The sequence below is a fragment of the Lactuca saligna genome, chromosome 7 (genome assembly GCF_052625555.1).
Source record: "Lactuca saligna cultivar CGN05327 chromosome 7, ASM5262555v1, whole genome shotgun sequence".
NCBI classification, from domain to species: Eukaryota; Viridiplantae; Streptophyta; class Magnoliopsida; order Asterales; family Asteraceae; genus Lactuca; species Lactuca saligna.
This window is the reverse complement of record NC_136423.1, coordinates 15,932,994-15,949,322: the sequence shown is the minus strand read 5'-3', so window position 1 is coordinate 15,949,322 and position 16,329 is coordinate 15,932,994. Positions and strand designations below refer to the sequence as shown.

Genomic DNA, 16,329 nt, shown 5'->3' with positions numbered 1-16,329 from the left:
TTGTTATTATAAGTTATTTTAAGCTACTCATTTGAGAACTTTTAGCCATTATAAAAATATATTTAGTAATATTTTAGTTAAAGAGATTGCAATTTAGTTTTTGCATTTATCACTACAAATTATCACTTTTAACTATTTATAAAATAGTTTTTTTATTTTTAAATGGAACTAAAATTTATATTTATGTTGACATTGTAATGTTATATTTTAGTTAACAATTTAAATATTTTATCCAAAATGTTCAAAGGTTGTAGCTTTAAACTTATAATGGTTTACATATAACAAAATATTAAATATAATAAATTAAGTATAATATGTTAAAAGTTAAAGACATAACTTTATAAGTAGAAGTAAATATATTATTTTAAAATTAAATTTTAGTTGACTTATAATTACACTTTAGGTTTGATATTTATTTAACCTTATTAACCAACTTATAATCATTATTAGAAAGACAATACAATTTATCACTTTTAACTATTTACAATATATTATTTTGGTTGTTTAAGTTAATCTAAAATTTATATTTAAGTTGACCGTGTAATGTTATATTTAAATTAATAATTTAAGTGTTTTATAAAAACTGTTCCAGAATTATATCTTTAAAATGATAATGGTTTACATCTAACAATATATTAAAACTAGTAAATTAAGTATAATATGTTAAAAGTTAAAAAACTAAACCTTATAAGTAGAAGTAAAGATATTATTTTAATATTGAAATTTAGCTTATATATGACTGCACTTTTGATTTGATATTTGTTTAACTTAATTAACAAAATTATAAATATTATTAGAAAGAAATTGAAAAGTCATGGGGGTTTCAAATTAATGTGGTGAAAGAAAAAAATACATGGGAGTTTCAAACGAATATGGTGAAAGGAAAAATGTTTCCTTTATAAGTATATAATGATTGACAAGTGTTATAATATTAGATCTCTTCATTAATATTACTAAGTGTAAGACCCATATATTACATGACTTAACTAAAAGTTTTAAATATAAAGGTTTAAATATTTAATAATTTTGGATTTATAAGAAAATAAAAAAATAATGAAATATTAAAATCCATTTTTTTTATTTTTTTTAATTTAAATAAACAAACAAAATAAACTAATGAGTTTAAAATTGGGAATTTTAAAATAAGAAGGAAAGTTGATTAATGAAATTAATATTAATTTATTACTACCTTTATTGTAATTATTATATTAAAATACTATGTGGAATTTATTAAAATAGAAAAACCTATAAAATGACATATGAAAAAAAAAATTAATTCAAAATAACCATAAATTGACATTTGACAAATTGAATAAGAATATGAAATATAGCAAAAAAAATCATTTATTAGAGTAGATATATCATCTATCATATCACTTGTCAACCTATTAATTATTCATTTCAAATTTCAAATTTTAAATTTTTCATTCTAATTTCCTTAAATTAATAATTGATTCTCCATTTTAAATTTCAAATTTTAAAATTTTTCATTTTAATTATATTAAATTAATAACATTATATTAAAAAGTAAAATAAAATTAATACAGATGATAAGGTGATGTAACTTCCCGTATTTATTTAAATCAACGATTATAATTTTATATAACTAAAAAATACCTCTTAAGCAATCATTTATTTAAAATAATTGATTAATACTTTTGATTTTTTAATATCAAAGTTTAATAAATTTTATAACTATGGTTCTCATGGGTTATAAACTAGTAGAAAATAAAAAAAAATAAAAAAAACATTATAACATTAAAAAAAGATCTAAAGACGAGGTTTATTATATTACATTTTTCTAAAAAAAAATGCTAGAATATGATCTTATTATCAAGTCCGTATTTTCTTAGGAACCAATCATTTTTGCCTACGTTCATGGAAACCCAATCAGTGTGTGCTTCTTGAAGGAAAAGGATTTTTGCAATCTTTCACAACATCAACACCACATTATATGGACCAATCTTCCTCCCCAAAGATCCTTCATATTAGCTTTAATAACTTTCCTTCGTAGAAACCAGAGACGCAAAGACCAGTGCTTATCGTCGATAATCGCCAAACAACGACGAACACCAGCTGTGACCAGCTATGCAACATTATTATTGGGTCAATATCACATCGGTATTGTGAAACATGTTGGATATACAAGCTTTTGCAAGAAATACAAAATCAATGATTGTGTATTGTGATAATATCTAATAATGCAACATTGTGTATATGACATATAATCTCATTCAGCATCAGTGCACAATACACATTAAAGTTGATATTCACTTTACCTGGGAGAAAGTTATCTTTGGCCTCATTTTCATAATTCACAACATGCAAATATCTTGATAATGAAATTACCTTATTTTCATATTTTTGATCTAGTATGAATGTCCAAAATCATCCCCCCTGATACATTGTGGGGGTATTAGTATATTTATCTCATATTGTATGATTTGCCACTTTGTATTAGTGGCTCATGGTCCATGTTTATTGTATTTATATATGGAATATTTGGAAAGGAAATCAATCGGAAATTTGGTAATTATCAATTAACAAGCATACGATCTTTGCATTTTTACCACACAACTGTAATCTAAATTGTGGGGGAAAAAACGCTACAACATATATGCCTGGCTATATCCATCCTTGTAATCTAGATTGGAGGGGAAAAACCTCTACAACATATATGTTTGGTTATATCCATCCTTATATTCATCCTTTTCCCATCCCATTCCCTTCCTAGGAATTGCAGATGAGCATTGTTTGACATGTAAACTTACTTCTATCTTCTTGCATGAACTCCGACAATGTATTCTTGTTATACGGTGTACTTTATATGCTTCTATACATATATGAAAGTATGCAACTACCATCCTACGGTACCGTTTGTAAACTAAACCAAATCTAATGAATTTTTAGACAACTATAATATTTCATTTTGAGGACTGCAAGACGTCGTTGTACCCAGTGCCACTGCAATTAACCACAACCTTTGCGCCATGAGGCAGTGTAGGACAAAGCTTTTCGAGATAGGCGAAAGCATGAGAGGCCTCTAATGCTGGTATTATCCCTTCAAAATGGCATAATCTTTTGTATCCTGAAATAATTGTCCAAAAATTAGGTGCAACACATGGTGTAATCGTGCATCTAACTTAAGTGAAGGTGTGTCCTAAAACTCATATATTTTAAAAAAGGTGTAAGTTATAGATAAAAAAAGAAAATATGAACTACCTTATAGTTTTCTAGGACCTAACTAATATATATATATATATATATATATATATATATATATATATATATATATATATATATATATATATATATATATATATATATATATATATATATATATATATATATATATATATATATATATATATATATATATGTCAATTTATATGAGTCGATATTTTTATTTTGATCTTTCTAAAATAGTCTAATACATCAGTCCATTTAAATGAAATAGCCCAATCCAATAAAACTATAAAATAAATAAATAAATAAATAAATAAATAATAAAAAAACAAAGAAACGGAAAAACGTTGAAAGTTATACCTATTGAAATTACATTTAAATAATTGAATCGTATGACCCAACCTAACCGTACTAGCATCTTTTACTCTTTCATTTTCATTTTCTTTTATTGGTATTAATTACATAAGAAACCTTTGGTTTAAGATAAGTATCCCCTTTAATTTATTTTACCCCTAACATCAATCTAATCAATCTTTTACATTTCATTTGAAATCATTTTTTCCTTTTTCTTGTTTTTTTTCCTTTTTGTTTTTTTTTGCTTTTTCTTTTATTAATAATAATAATAATAATAATAATAATAAATAAATAATTAAAAATCGATTTTATATAGTCGTTCGAATTTTATAACGTCGTTCGAATTATAAAATTATGTTCGAAATTTATAATAATAATAATAATAATAATAATAAACAAAACTAAACAAAATAGGAAAAAAAAACAATAAAATATAAAAAATCAAATGAAAATAGGGAGTATTTATAGAAAACATCATTTTTCTTTTTAGCACAGGGTCCATATATATATATATATATATATATATATATATATATATATATATATATATATATATATATATATATATATATATATAAAAGTTATTCGCATACTTACCATCAAGAGCTTCTTGATCAGTAACTGTGTAACACTCAAGTCTGCCAGAATCTTTTAGAAAGCTTAGTTCTGGGCTTACTCCTGGAAACTCCAATCTGCAAATTTACCAAATTACTCCTTAATTAAGAATCTAAATCTCGAAGAAAAAAAAAAATTGCTCAAAGTATTAAAGCACTCTATAATATATTCAATAATACATACCCACTAGCCACTGACTCGGTTCTAATGATTTGGCCATCTCCATCTTGTAGCAAATAACACATGGCTCCATGATAAACACCAACTTCACCTCTTACAAGACTTGCAGAATGTAAATCTCTGGTGTTACTTCCTACTCCACCTCCCTCAATTCCAATCATCCGTACACTTTCATCCCCTATGAATTCATGAAACAAACCTAAAGCATTGCAACCAGTCCCTACACAAGCAACCAACACATCCGGGACGCCACCCCATTTTTCCATTGCTTGCTTCCTTGTTTCTTTTCCAATCACCGAATAGAATTCACGGACCATTGTAGGGATAGGGTGTGGGCCCACCGCTGTTCCTGCTAAGTAATATCCAGTTTCTAGGTTTTCTATCCACGACCTAGTTGATTCCGATACTGCTGCCTGAAAATTCCCATCAACAGCCTTAACCTGTAATTACACAATTGTTTGAAAACTTAGTTTCTTTAATTTGATACTATAAAGAATTACTTTGGGGAATTGGGTGCTTAATTGGACTTGAGAAGCGGAAAGCAGTACCTGAGCTCCAAGCAGCTTCATGCGTTGAACACTTGAGGGATTTCGCTGCATATCTCTGGTTCCAATGAAAATAGTACAATCTAAGGAGTACTTAGCACACACAGCAGCTGCTGCAACACCATGGTTGCCAGCACTCGTAGCTGTTATAACGCTCTTTTGGCCCATTCGTTTGGCCAAAAGTGCTTGTGCAATGACGTTGCTCATCTTGTATGATCCTCCATGGCCGAGATCCTCTCTTTTAAGATATATTTCAGGCCCTTCTCCGTTGATGTTCTTGTAATGATCTGTGAGATTATGGGCATGGTACAAAGGAGTTTCACGTCCAACGTAATCCCTTAGTGCAGCTGCTAGCTCCGCCTATGTGGATCATATTTAAAAATCAAATCAATTTCTTTTTGTGACAAAGACTAACAGATCTTATGAATATAAGAATCATTGGCTAATTATTCAGAAAAAACTCCACTCTGTTCCAACACTTTAAATGAAATGATCTAAAACCGAAGGTTTAATTTAAAGATCATGACCAATATTCTTAACCGAATTCATACCCATAATACTTTCCAATGATTATTGGCATATACGTGGCTTGGCCTTCAAATTTAATCGTGGCTAAAGATTGCTTGAAAATATATTTGGTGACTAACCTTAAATTCATGATCCTCCAAAATGGAGTTGAATTCAGCTTCAAGTTTTTCTAAGGGGGAGATCAGGGTTTCAGGTACAAACTTCCCACCAAAGATTCCAAACTTTCCTGGAGTGGGAGTTTTCTCTTGCACCACATGACTATTCGGTTTCTTTGTAAAAGATGTACTTCTGAAATTTAGGTTTGTGTTCAAAGTCACTGGCTCGAGGCATGCGGGTATCACTTTTCTCACACAAGGGAGAGATACCATTCGGATATTGCATGCCATTTTAATTAAGATTTGAAGCTAGCTATAGTAAGTAGTGGCTAACGTTAAATGCATATATATAATGCAAGTCTGGAGTAGATTTTAATTGAAACGTTTAAAAGATGATTATGTACGTACTTTGAGCTTAGTCAGCTTACAAAAAACATGAATGTACATGATGGCTTCTTTTCAAGAAGGAACGACCCCACGGTGTGAACTTTATTATATCATGATAAAAGACTCATTTATGACCACGTCGATCGTAAATTAATGTTCGGGTATGGTTCCTGTGGTGCATAAATCTTCAATAATTCATCCTTCTATTAACTAGTCTAAAATATATTGGCAAATCCGGGCCGGATTGACCAAACAATCCGCGGCAAAAAAAGGAATTTTCAGATAAGCAAAATATAAAATCAATTTAATAAAATTCATATTAAAAATAAGAAGAGTGAGTTCAATTATTATAAACATATATAGGGTCGCTGAGATTTTAAGGAAGAGCTTTGTTTCTATTGAATATAATTCTCTAAAATTTATTATTGTTGTCTATCAAGTTTGATATAGAAAGAAACGGTTGAAAACATTTATAAAGTATATAAACACATTTGACAATAAAATATAAGAAAATTAGGAAGTATTTTTTATTATTTTACCGATTTAGTTATTTAACAATTTTTTTAGCCTAATAAAAACTTTTTATTTACATGGTTACCCGGTTTTGCGGTGGGAGAAAAAAAAAACATAATTTCATCCTTTTGTAATCCATCCCGGCTTTTTACTAATAATTTTTTTAATTCTTACATCCATAATTGTTTTGATAAATATGTTGTGGTTTTTCACCTATGTTTTGAAAACAAGGTAAGTGCGTGAAAGAGTATCTCCATTGTATGTATCAAATTAATGTTACCCCAAATTTGGTGTAAAAAATGTTTTTTTAAATATGTTTACACCAAATTTGGGTTTACTTTAATGTACGCATCTAATTTGGATTACGCTAATGTATGCATCAATTTTCAACATGGGTTTGCTCCAAGGTAATAAGTAAAAGTTAAAATGTTATGACCTAATTGTTATGCATTCTAGAGTGGCTAATTAGCAGAACAAAATACATATAAAGATAGAGTATGTAATATGTTTCCATCAATGTGACATACGTTTACAATATAAGAGCAAGTATTCTTATCCACGAGCTTGAAAACGATATTGCAATAAACCCCTATTTATTAGTTGTATTATTTAGGCAAAGTACAATACACTACTCGAACAGATGTTGTTTCAATATCTCATAAAGTATGACACGGTCTTATAAATGGTTACATATGTTGAAGTCTCCCCTCTTTCATGAGGAATCTTTTGGACAGATAATATGAGGTTTCATATATATTTACACGGTATAAAGTCAGCATCTGGCACCCTCATGGCTCAACACATCCATGTCGGTCCTCATTGAACCTCTGATTCTGAGCGGGAGTGATATTATATCTCATATCAACGTAACATGGTATTATAAATGTCTATATATATTGAAGCATCCCCTCTCTCCACAACGGCTCTTTTAGAGAGTTAATATGAGACTCCATATGTATTTATAGGTGAGTCAAGCCCAGCTACACATATGAATGCATGTCCAACGACTTCGGGTCTAACATCCCTCGACCTACTCCAACACTTATCCCCTTGTCCCTCGGCTTCTTCACTTTGCTCGAATTGTCCATTTGGGTTGTCAATTCTCAAATTACAAGATGAAAAGATAGTCTCTTAATATGGCATAAGATGATATGATGTCACATTATTTCACTAACCTATACCTTTTAAGCACAAATGGTTATATATATATATATATATATATATATATATATATATATATATATATATATATATATATATATATATATATATATATATATATATATATATATATATATATATATATATAAAGAGAGAGGTTAGTGAATATATAGTTGTCATGTATATAAACTTGTATATAGAACCTATTAAAATACATAATTTTAAATAAAAATCGAGTAAATGCATTTTTTTTCATTTGAATACTATTATCATTTTAATTTAGGTCGTAAATCTCTAACAAAATATGGACACTTTCAATCAAATTAGAAAACAAAATTGATCTTTACTTCAACTGTTAATAAAGAGAATACTATTGTCTCCGTGAGATTTATATATTAGTTTTCTTCAATTTAAACTTCATCGAGCATCGATATTTTATGAACAGTAGAATTGTTCATGTCAACTAGATACACACTAACCAAACAATTAAGATATAAGAATGTCAAAATAAAAACTAATAATAAAAAATATTGTTTAAAAATATAAATCAAGTAAGAGGATGAGAATTAGAGTAAAAGTAGGAAAATAGTTATGAAACATCCCAAAATACGGTCCAAAATTTTCGTTTTTTACTTCGTTAATAAAAACATAAATAACATCATCAGATAAATATTGGAAAACATGTGTCTCAAAAACATCCCATCAATTGTCAAAATATCATAATGTTATCTCAAATATCAGAGTAAATATTCCATGCTATAAACAGTGGTGTGTGTTATGCGATCATCTCGAGTCATTTTCTTTGCTAGCAGATGTACCTGAAACCAAAACTGAAAGATGTAACCACGAAGCTTAGTGAGCTCACCCAAACTACCACATACCATACACATAACATATAACAAATAACATAACTTTGGGACTACTCCTAGCTGCATTAGGACGAACCCAGCATCGAACTCACCCCGACATCAAACCACGTCTGGCATTGGGCCCCGTCTGGCATCGGGCTTACCCCATCATACATACTGCATAACATATATCATAAACACATAACATACATCGGGCTTGCTCCGACATCGGACCGAAGCCCGGAACACATAACACAAAGCATATAAACTAGCATACATTGGGATTACCCTAGCATCGGACCTAGTCTCGGAACACATAACACATAACATGCATGAATCACAAGGACATCAAGCATACATAACTACTTCTCGGGACTGCCCCGACATCGGACCGAAGTCCGGAACACATACTCTACATCGGGTTAGCCCCGGCATCGGATCGAAGCCCGGCACATACTAACATACATAAACGGGCCGGCCTTGGTGCCTTCGACCCGTTCCTACTGAAGGAAGACTCACCTCTCAATCTGACTGCTGAAAAATCGTGTGAGGGTATCTCTGACAACTACTCTAACGACTCTCTGACTCTCATGGCCAATATAAACACTTAGTCAAAAATTGAGAATCCTTCTAAGGGTAAAATGACTATTTTACCCCCTTGATCTAAATTGGACCATGACCTAGGCCCAATCCCTTCTAATGTCTCCAAACTCACTAATGGCCCATTAAAGCCCTCTAATGGCCTAATTTTCTAAATTGGGCACAACTCCTCAAATGGGCTTTCCTCCCAAGTCCAAACGTGTCCTTGGTCCATTAACTAACTCTTGGTGGCCCATTTCGTCCCAATATCTGCTAAGCCCAAAGATTGGCCCAAACCGAGGCCCACTGTTGTAAAGCCCAAAACCTAAGATTACGATGAGTGCACTCTTCTGTACCCTACGTGTGCAGCTTGCATGGCTTGTATGTTGTGCATACTGGCTTATACGCCCAGCTTACTACTCTGTTAATCCATTTTCTTCAAAACCTCTTAACCCCTTAAGACACTTTGTCCAAACTACACATCTGAGTCCAATAATCTGTCTTAACCCATAAAGTCGATCACTTAATGGCTTGCAACCCACCAAGTGAGATTAAACTTGGAAAAATAACAACTAACTTCATGGAAATGGCTAGATCTCATGCATGGTTACAAATAGGCCTTAAAGATTGAAACTTTACTGCTTAAGGGACACTTTTAGCTCTGAGGTTAGCAACCCTAAGCTTACAAATGAAGTTGCATCATAAAAATCCATTAGTTGGACCTAAAAAGGTCCAAAGCTCCATAAACCTAGATCTAAGCTTTTATGAGCAAAGTTGAAAGCTTTATACCTCCTTTGAGTGCCAAAAGATGAGGAAATCCCAGATCCTTGAGCTCAAGATACTCAAGTTCTTCTTCTCCAACTTCTCTTCTCTTCTTCCAAGTTCACCAAACTAAGCTTCAAAAAGCCAAACACACACAAGAATGGAGTAAGAGAGAATATGCAGGGTTTCTTAGAGTGAAGGGGCTGGTAAGGAAGCTAGAGTTTTTGTCATAATGAGGTATTTATATGGCTTAAACCCTAAAAATTAGGGTTTTGAAATCTGCTCACGTACGTTGCGCGTACTCCTTGGTACGCTGCGCGTACGTTCATGTGTCCCCCCTGCATCCAATGCGTCTCTACGCCCCGCGTACACAAAGGCTACGTCCAGCGTACGACTTATGGGCGGCTGTAACGACCCGTTTCCGGTATGTTAATTCCTTGGTATTTGTTTTGAAGTTTTGCAAGAGGGACTCGGCGAGTTCATAGCCTGACTCGCCGAGTAGGGACGGGTTTTCGAGCACGTGTTAGCTGGAGACTCGGCGAGTCCATATTCCGGACTCGGCGAGTCTGTCCGTCTGGGTGAAACCCTAAATCCCCGGGTTGCCCACTATTTAAGCCATCTTATGGCCCTCATTCTCGCCTCCTTCACCCTCAGAAGCTGTGAGAAAAACCCTAATTCGTCCTTGAGTGTTTGTGAGTGATTTTTGTGTGCATTTGTGAAGGTTTGAAGAAGGAGAAGAAGAAAGGAGCAAGAAGAAGGATTGTAGAGCAGAGATTCAAGGGAAAGCAAGAGCTCTTTGAGGTATTCTTCAAGTTTCTTTCCCTTTTTATGCTTAAAAGCCCTTTTTAGATCTAGTTGAGGCCTTTCTCAAGCTTTGTGTTGATATGGAAGCCTTCTTATGCCGAGATATCTTTAGATCTGTATATTTGGGAGTTGTAGAGCCCAGATCTATTGCCTTTTTGGAGCTATTTCGCATATTAGCCCTAGATCTACCTCTTTTAGGCATCTTTTAGCCTTTATTCCCTTATTCATGTGTTTGTGCACATAAAGTTGGAAACTTTACGTGGTAAACCAGCTTATTGGACTCAGATCTATCATTTGTATGTTTTGTATTCGAGCAGAAACGAGTGTAGAATAGTTGCATGGCGGTGACTCGGCGAGTCGGAAGAACGACTCGGCGAGTCGAGTCGCGAGTCCCCGATTCCTTCCTTTTGAGCGGTGTCTGTTGTGTGGGACCAGTGAGTAGTGGGGTGGACTCAGTGAGTTGAGGGTAGACTCAGTAATGGAGGGACTCGGCGAGTTGTTCATACAACTCGGCGAGTCCAAGGCAATCTTCTTAAGTTCAAGAACAACTCGTCGAGTTGTTCATATGACTCGGCGAGTCGGATGAAGATTGTCTGAGTTCTTGGATCGAGAGGGTACTCGTCGAGTCGATGCCATACTCGACGAGTAGCAGCGAGTAGGGTTGAGGTGTGAGAGTAGAGACTCGGCGAGTTGTCGGCCCAACTCGGCGAGTCAGGTCAAATGAGAGTTGACTGTGACCAAGGGTAAAAGAGTCATTTTACCCAAGTGCAATGTTTAGTATTTGATCGAGTGTGTTTATGGACTTGTAGCCGGGGAGATACCGGAGCAGCAGCAGTTAGATTCCAGAGTCTTACACTCAGCAGCCAGTTTACGAGGTGAGTTTCCTTCCCGTAGTTAGGGTGCTTGATGTCTTTGTGATACAAGCATGTTTATGTTATGTGTTCCGGACTCTGTTCCGATGCAGTGTGCAGTATATGTGATTATGATAGTGTTATGTGTTATGCTATGCCATGATCGGTTAGTTCCGGACTTCGGTCCGACGCAGTCAGTTCCGGACTTCAGTCCGATGCAGTTAGTTCCGGATTTCAATCCGATGCAGATAATTCCGGACTCTGGTCCGATGCAGGGGACAAGTGATGGGTTTTGAGCATTCTAACACTTCCTAAGTGTACATGCAACCCTAATAACCTTGGATCTATGTTTGTCTAATTATCATGCAAAGTTGAATTCCAAGGTTATATTCCTATCTAGCATACATGGGGAACAATTTTAACATAAAGTATAGATAGAATAACTTACCTTGTTGTTGTTTGTGTTCCTTGAAACCTTGTGAGCCTAGCACCCCAAGTGTGATGCCTCAAATGCTTCATACAACACCAAATGCTCTTGGAAGAACTTATGAGAGAACACACACTACTTCAAAATCGGCCAAGCCCTCTTATTTCTTAGTGTAGCCGATTTTAGGTGGAGAACATGTTACTTATATAGTGTTGACACATCTAGGGTTAAACCCTAATGTGTCATGACTCTTCATTTCCATGACCCATGGGTTTGTAACTCCCATGGAGCATCCTATGGGTGGAACCCAACTTGATAGTCCATGGAGCCTTTTAGCCCACTATACAAGATATGGATGATTTACATAATCAACCCATATATTTAATTAGTTATCTTTTGATCACATAATTAATTCTAAATTAATTCTTGATCAAACTAATCAAATAATATTATTAATATATTAGAACTTATAATATATTAATAATCTCCAAGTGTTATTTCTCTCATTTAGTCTATCCAATTGCATGGTGCCATGCAACCCAAATGGACCATGCCGGGTCGGGTCAAGTACATACCAGAAATAGTTATGGACTTAGACACCTTATCCAACAGTCTCCCACTTGGATAAGTCTAATAACTATTACTGCAAGTATGACTTCAGGAACCGATCCGCAATCGTAGCTCTTTACAAGGTTTCTCGAAACTGAGAAGATGATGGTACGCCATTTAAGATAAGTGATCATATAATCCTCTATTCTAGATATCAGTCGGACAAATACATGGAACAATGTCTTACTTATTGTCCAACAATTTGTTTCCCGATTTCCGATTTGTTTGACAAAGAACTTCATTGAACACATCAATTTTAGTTTTGACCGGGCCCGGTACATAGGTCAAAACAAAATCATCGAGGGGCCCAGATATCAGCTTCTAATCCAAGAAGGAACAGATAAACTTCGACTCATATGTTTGTTCTACTACTCATTGAATTACACACAAGAGCGCGATTTATAACATCGAGTTACCAATGCATTTATCGTACAATCAATGCATAACCAACTTGTAAGTAACAAATCATATCTCTAGGTTTAAAGACTTATATGATATTACCGTCTCACGATCACTCGAGATAGAATTCCATGAAGTGATTCCAGTGAGCGTGGGTTGAGTCCAATGCTCAGAACTTATGAGCACTCATGATTGTTGTAGCCTTGTCCAAGACCTCTACAACCAAACATGACAGTCTTGATTCATACCTACTTCCGACATATGACCGACTGTGGAGGTTTGAATAATATGTTATACCAAACAAAATTATTCTGGAAGTCAAAACATGCAAAAGAAATATAGTAAACGATTGACAAGAGATAGCAACACTTTACTCATAAATAAAACACTTTTATTCATCATCAAATGTCAATTACACTTTACAAATTTCGAGGTTATCTAACTACTAAATCTAATATCATCCTTCAGCCCTATGCTCCGAGCATGCTGGAGATGCTTAATCCGAGTCAGTCCCTTCGTGAGGGGATCTGCCGGATTCTCATCTGATGATACCCTCTTTGCCACGAGGAGTCCTTCTTCGATCCGATGTCTGATGAAATGGTATTTTCTGTCGATGTGTCTGGATCTCCCGTGATCCCTTGGTTCCTTGGCTAAGGCAACAGCACTTTCACTATCACAGAAAATTTCCATTGGCTCTTTAATAGCTGGTACAACTCCAAGGTCTCCAATGAAGTTCCTCAGCCATAACGCCTCCTTTGCCGCCTCGCTAGCTGCAATATACTCTGATTCACAAGTAGAATCTGCCACTGTCTCTTGCTTGGAACTCTTCCAAGAAATTGCTCCTCCATTTAGGGTAAAGACCCAGCCCGACTGAGAGCGGAAGTTATCCCTATCAGTCTGGAAGCTAGCATCACTATACCCTACAACTCTCAAGTAATCACTCCCACCGAGGGTAAGGACCCAGTCCTTAGTCCTTCGTAGGTACTTGAGAATATTCTTTACCGCAGTCCAGTGTGCCTTGCCAGGGTTCCCCTGAAACCTGCTAACCATGCTCAGGGCAAAAGCTACATCAGGTCGAGTACACGTCATAGCATACATGATCGATCCTACAGCCGAAGCATAAGGTACTCGACTCATTTGTGCTATCTCAGCCTCAGTGCTAGGGCTTTGTGTCTTACTCAGTTTGGCGTTACTCTGTATGGGGTACTCTCGTTTCTTGAAGTCTTGCATTCTGAATCTCTTCAGAACCTTCTCCAAGTAGGTACTTTGACTAAGTCCAATTAGTCTTTTACTCCGATCTCTCAAGATCCTTATCCCTAAAATATAGGCAGCTTCACCAAGGTCCTTCATAGCGAAACACTTTCCAAGCCAGGACTTTACTTCCTGCAGGGTTGGAATGTCGTTTCCTATGAGTAGTATGTCATCCACATACAATACCAAAAAGCTAACTATACTCCCACTAGCCTTGACATATACACAAGATTCATCTTTACTCCTAGAAAAGCCAAATTCCTTGACCTTTTCATCAAAGCAAAGATTCCATCTGCGAGGTGCTTGCTTTAATCCATAAATGGACTTCTCAAGCTTACACACTCTATTAGGGTACTCGTTGCTGACAAAACCCTCTGGCTGACTCATGTAAACATCTTCAGCCAGCTTCCCATTAAGGAAAGCGGTTTTGACATCCATTTGCCAAATTTCATAGTCATGAAATGCGGCTATGGCTAACAGAACCCGAATAGACTTAATCTTGGCTACCGGAGAAAAGGTCTCATCATAATCCACTCCAGGAATTTGAGAGAAGCCCTTTGCAACCAGTCTAGCCTTATAAGTGTGTACTTTACCATCCATGTCGGTCTTCTTCTTGAAGACCCATTTGCACCCTACAGTCTTTCGACCTGGTACATTCTCAACCAAGTTCCAAACTTGATTGTCGTACATGAATTGTATCTCGCTATCCATAGCCTCTTTCCATTTAGCAGACTCGGGGCCTGCCATGGCTTCCTCGTAGCTGTTAGGGTCATCTTGACTTACTAGTGTCCCATCACTAATAAGTGTCTCACCTTCTGCAGTAATATGGAATCCATAGTAATGCTCAGGTGTACTCCTAACTCTCGTGGAACGCCTCAGAGGTACAGATTCGTCAATTGGCTCAACAGGAGTTTCCTCCTCAAGTTGAGGGCTAGAGTTTGAAGTTCCTTCACCACTTGACTCTTGAATTTCTTCAAGATCAACTTGCCTCCCACTGTCTCCTTGGCTTATAAACTCTCTTTCTCGAAAGACTCCTCTTCTTGCTACAAAGACCACATTGTCACTAGGTCTGTAGAAGAGGTAACCAAAGGATTGCTGTGGGTAGCCGATGAAAATACACCTCTCGCTTCGAGGTTCGAGCTTATCATGAGTCTCGCGTCTCACGAAAGCCTCGCAACCCCAAATCTTGATGTGGTCTAGTTTAGGTACTTTACCAGTCCACATCTCGTGAGGAGTTTTGGCAACTTTCTTTGTAGGGACTAGATTAAGGATATGGGCGGCAGTCTCTAAGGCATACCCCCAGAATGAGATTGGTAGCGAAGCTCGACTCATCATGGAACGAACCATGTCCAACAAGGTTCGATTACGCCTCTCAGCCACACCATTCAACTGCGGTGTCCTGGGAGGTGTCAATTGTGAGACAATCCCACATTCCCTTAGATAGTCGAGGAACTCTGAACTAAGATACTCACCACCTCGATCGGATCGAAGCATCTTAATGTTCCTGCCCAATTGATTCTCGACTTCCTGTTTAAATTCCTTAAACTTCTCGAAAGTCTCTGACTTATGTTTGATTAAGTAGACATATCCATATCTACTGTAATCATCAGTAAAAGTCAAATAATAACGATTAGCATCCCTTGTAGCATGTTTGAATGGCCCACACACATCCGTGTGTATAAGGTCTAACAAACCTTCACCCCTTTCACACGAGCCTGTGAAGGGTGACTTTGTCATTTTTCCAAGTAAGCATGATTCGCAACTATCATTTGACTTTAGGTCAAACGACTCCAAGACTCCATCCTTTTGGAGTTGGCCTATGCGTTTCTTGCTTATATGTCCAAGACGACAATGCCATAATGATGCTTTATCCAAGTTATTATTATTAGTAGAATCAATACACAAAACATTATTTCCTAAGTTATCTACAACAGATACAGCTTCATACACACCATCACAAGGTAATGCTTTAAAATAAAGTACATTATTAAAGAAAGAATTAATCGAACCAACTTCATTATCAAACGAAAAGGTGAAACCTTGTTTGTACAATGCATGAAAGGAAATAATATTTCTTGCCATTCCTGGCGAGTAACAACACTTATTCAAATCTAAATTTAACCCACTACTTAGCGATAAAGTATAAACTCCAATCTTGGTGACAGGTGTAACTTTCCTATTCCCCATGATTAAGTTTATTCTTCCTTGCTCCACATTCTCACTTCTTCCTAGTCC

General features: G+C 35.2%; 1 protein-coding gene across 1 annotated transcript; it reads right to left on the bottom strand.

Moving 5' to 3' along the window:
- Positions 1–2,525: 2,525 nt before the first annotated feature.
- On the bottom strand, positions 2,526–5,805 carry LOC145007561 (tryptophan synthase beta chain 1-like). The gene is made up of 5 exons (XM_078966474.1): positions 5,528–5,805; positions 4,884–5,240; positions 4,339–4,775; positions 4,138–4,232; positions 2,526–3,088 (listed from the first exon to the last, which is right to left on the bottom strand). The coding sequence occupies exons 1-5, from the start codon at positions 5,792–5,794 to the stop codon at positions 2,925–2,927; spliced, it is 1,320 nt and encodes a 439-aa protein (XP_078822600.1). The 5' UTR covers positions 5,795–5,805; the 3' UTR covers positions 2,526–2,924.
- Between the last annotated feature and the right edge of the window lie 10,524 nt (positions 5,806–16,329).

What these genes read in the sequence shown, in the direction of transcription:
- LOC145007561 (XM_078966474.1), bottom strand. Translation starts at nt 5,794, where the DNA reads ATGGCATGCAATATCCGAATGGTATCTCTCCCTTGTGTGAGAAAAGTG. An exon ending in TGAAGCTGCTTGGAGCTCAG is followed by an intron (nt 4,776 to 4,883) that starts GTACTGCTTTCC and finishes GTGTAATTACAG; the next exon opens with GTTAAGGCTGTTGATGGGAA. An exon ending in TGATCAAGAAGCTCTTGATG is followed by an intron (nt 3,089 to 4,137) that starts GTAAGTATGCGA and finishes CAATTATTTCAG; the next exon opens with GATACAAAAGATTATGCCAT.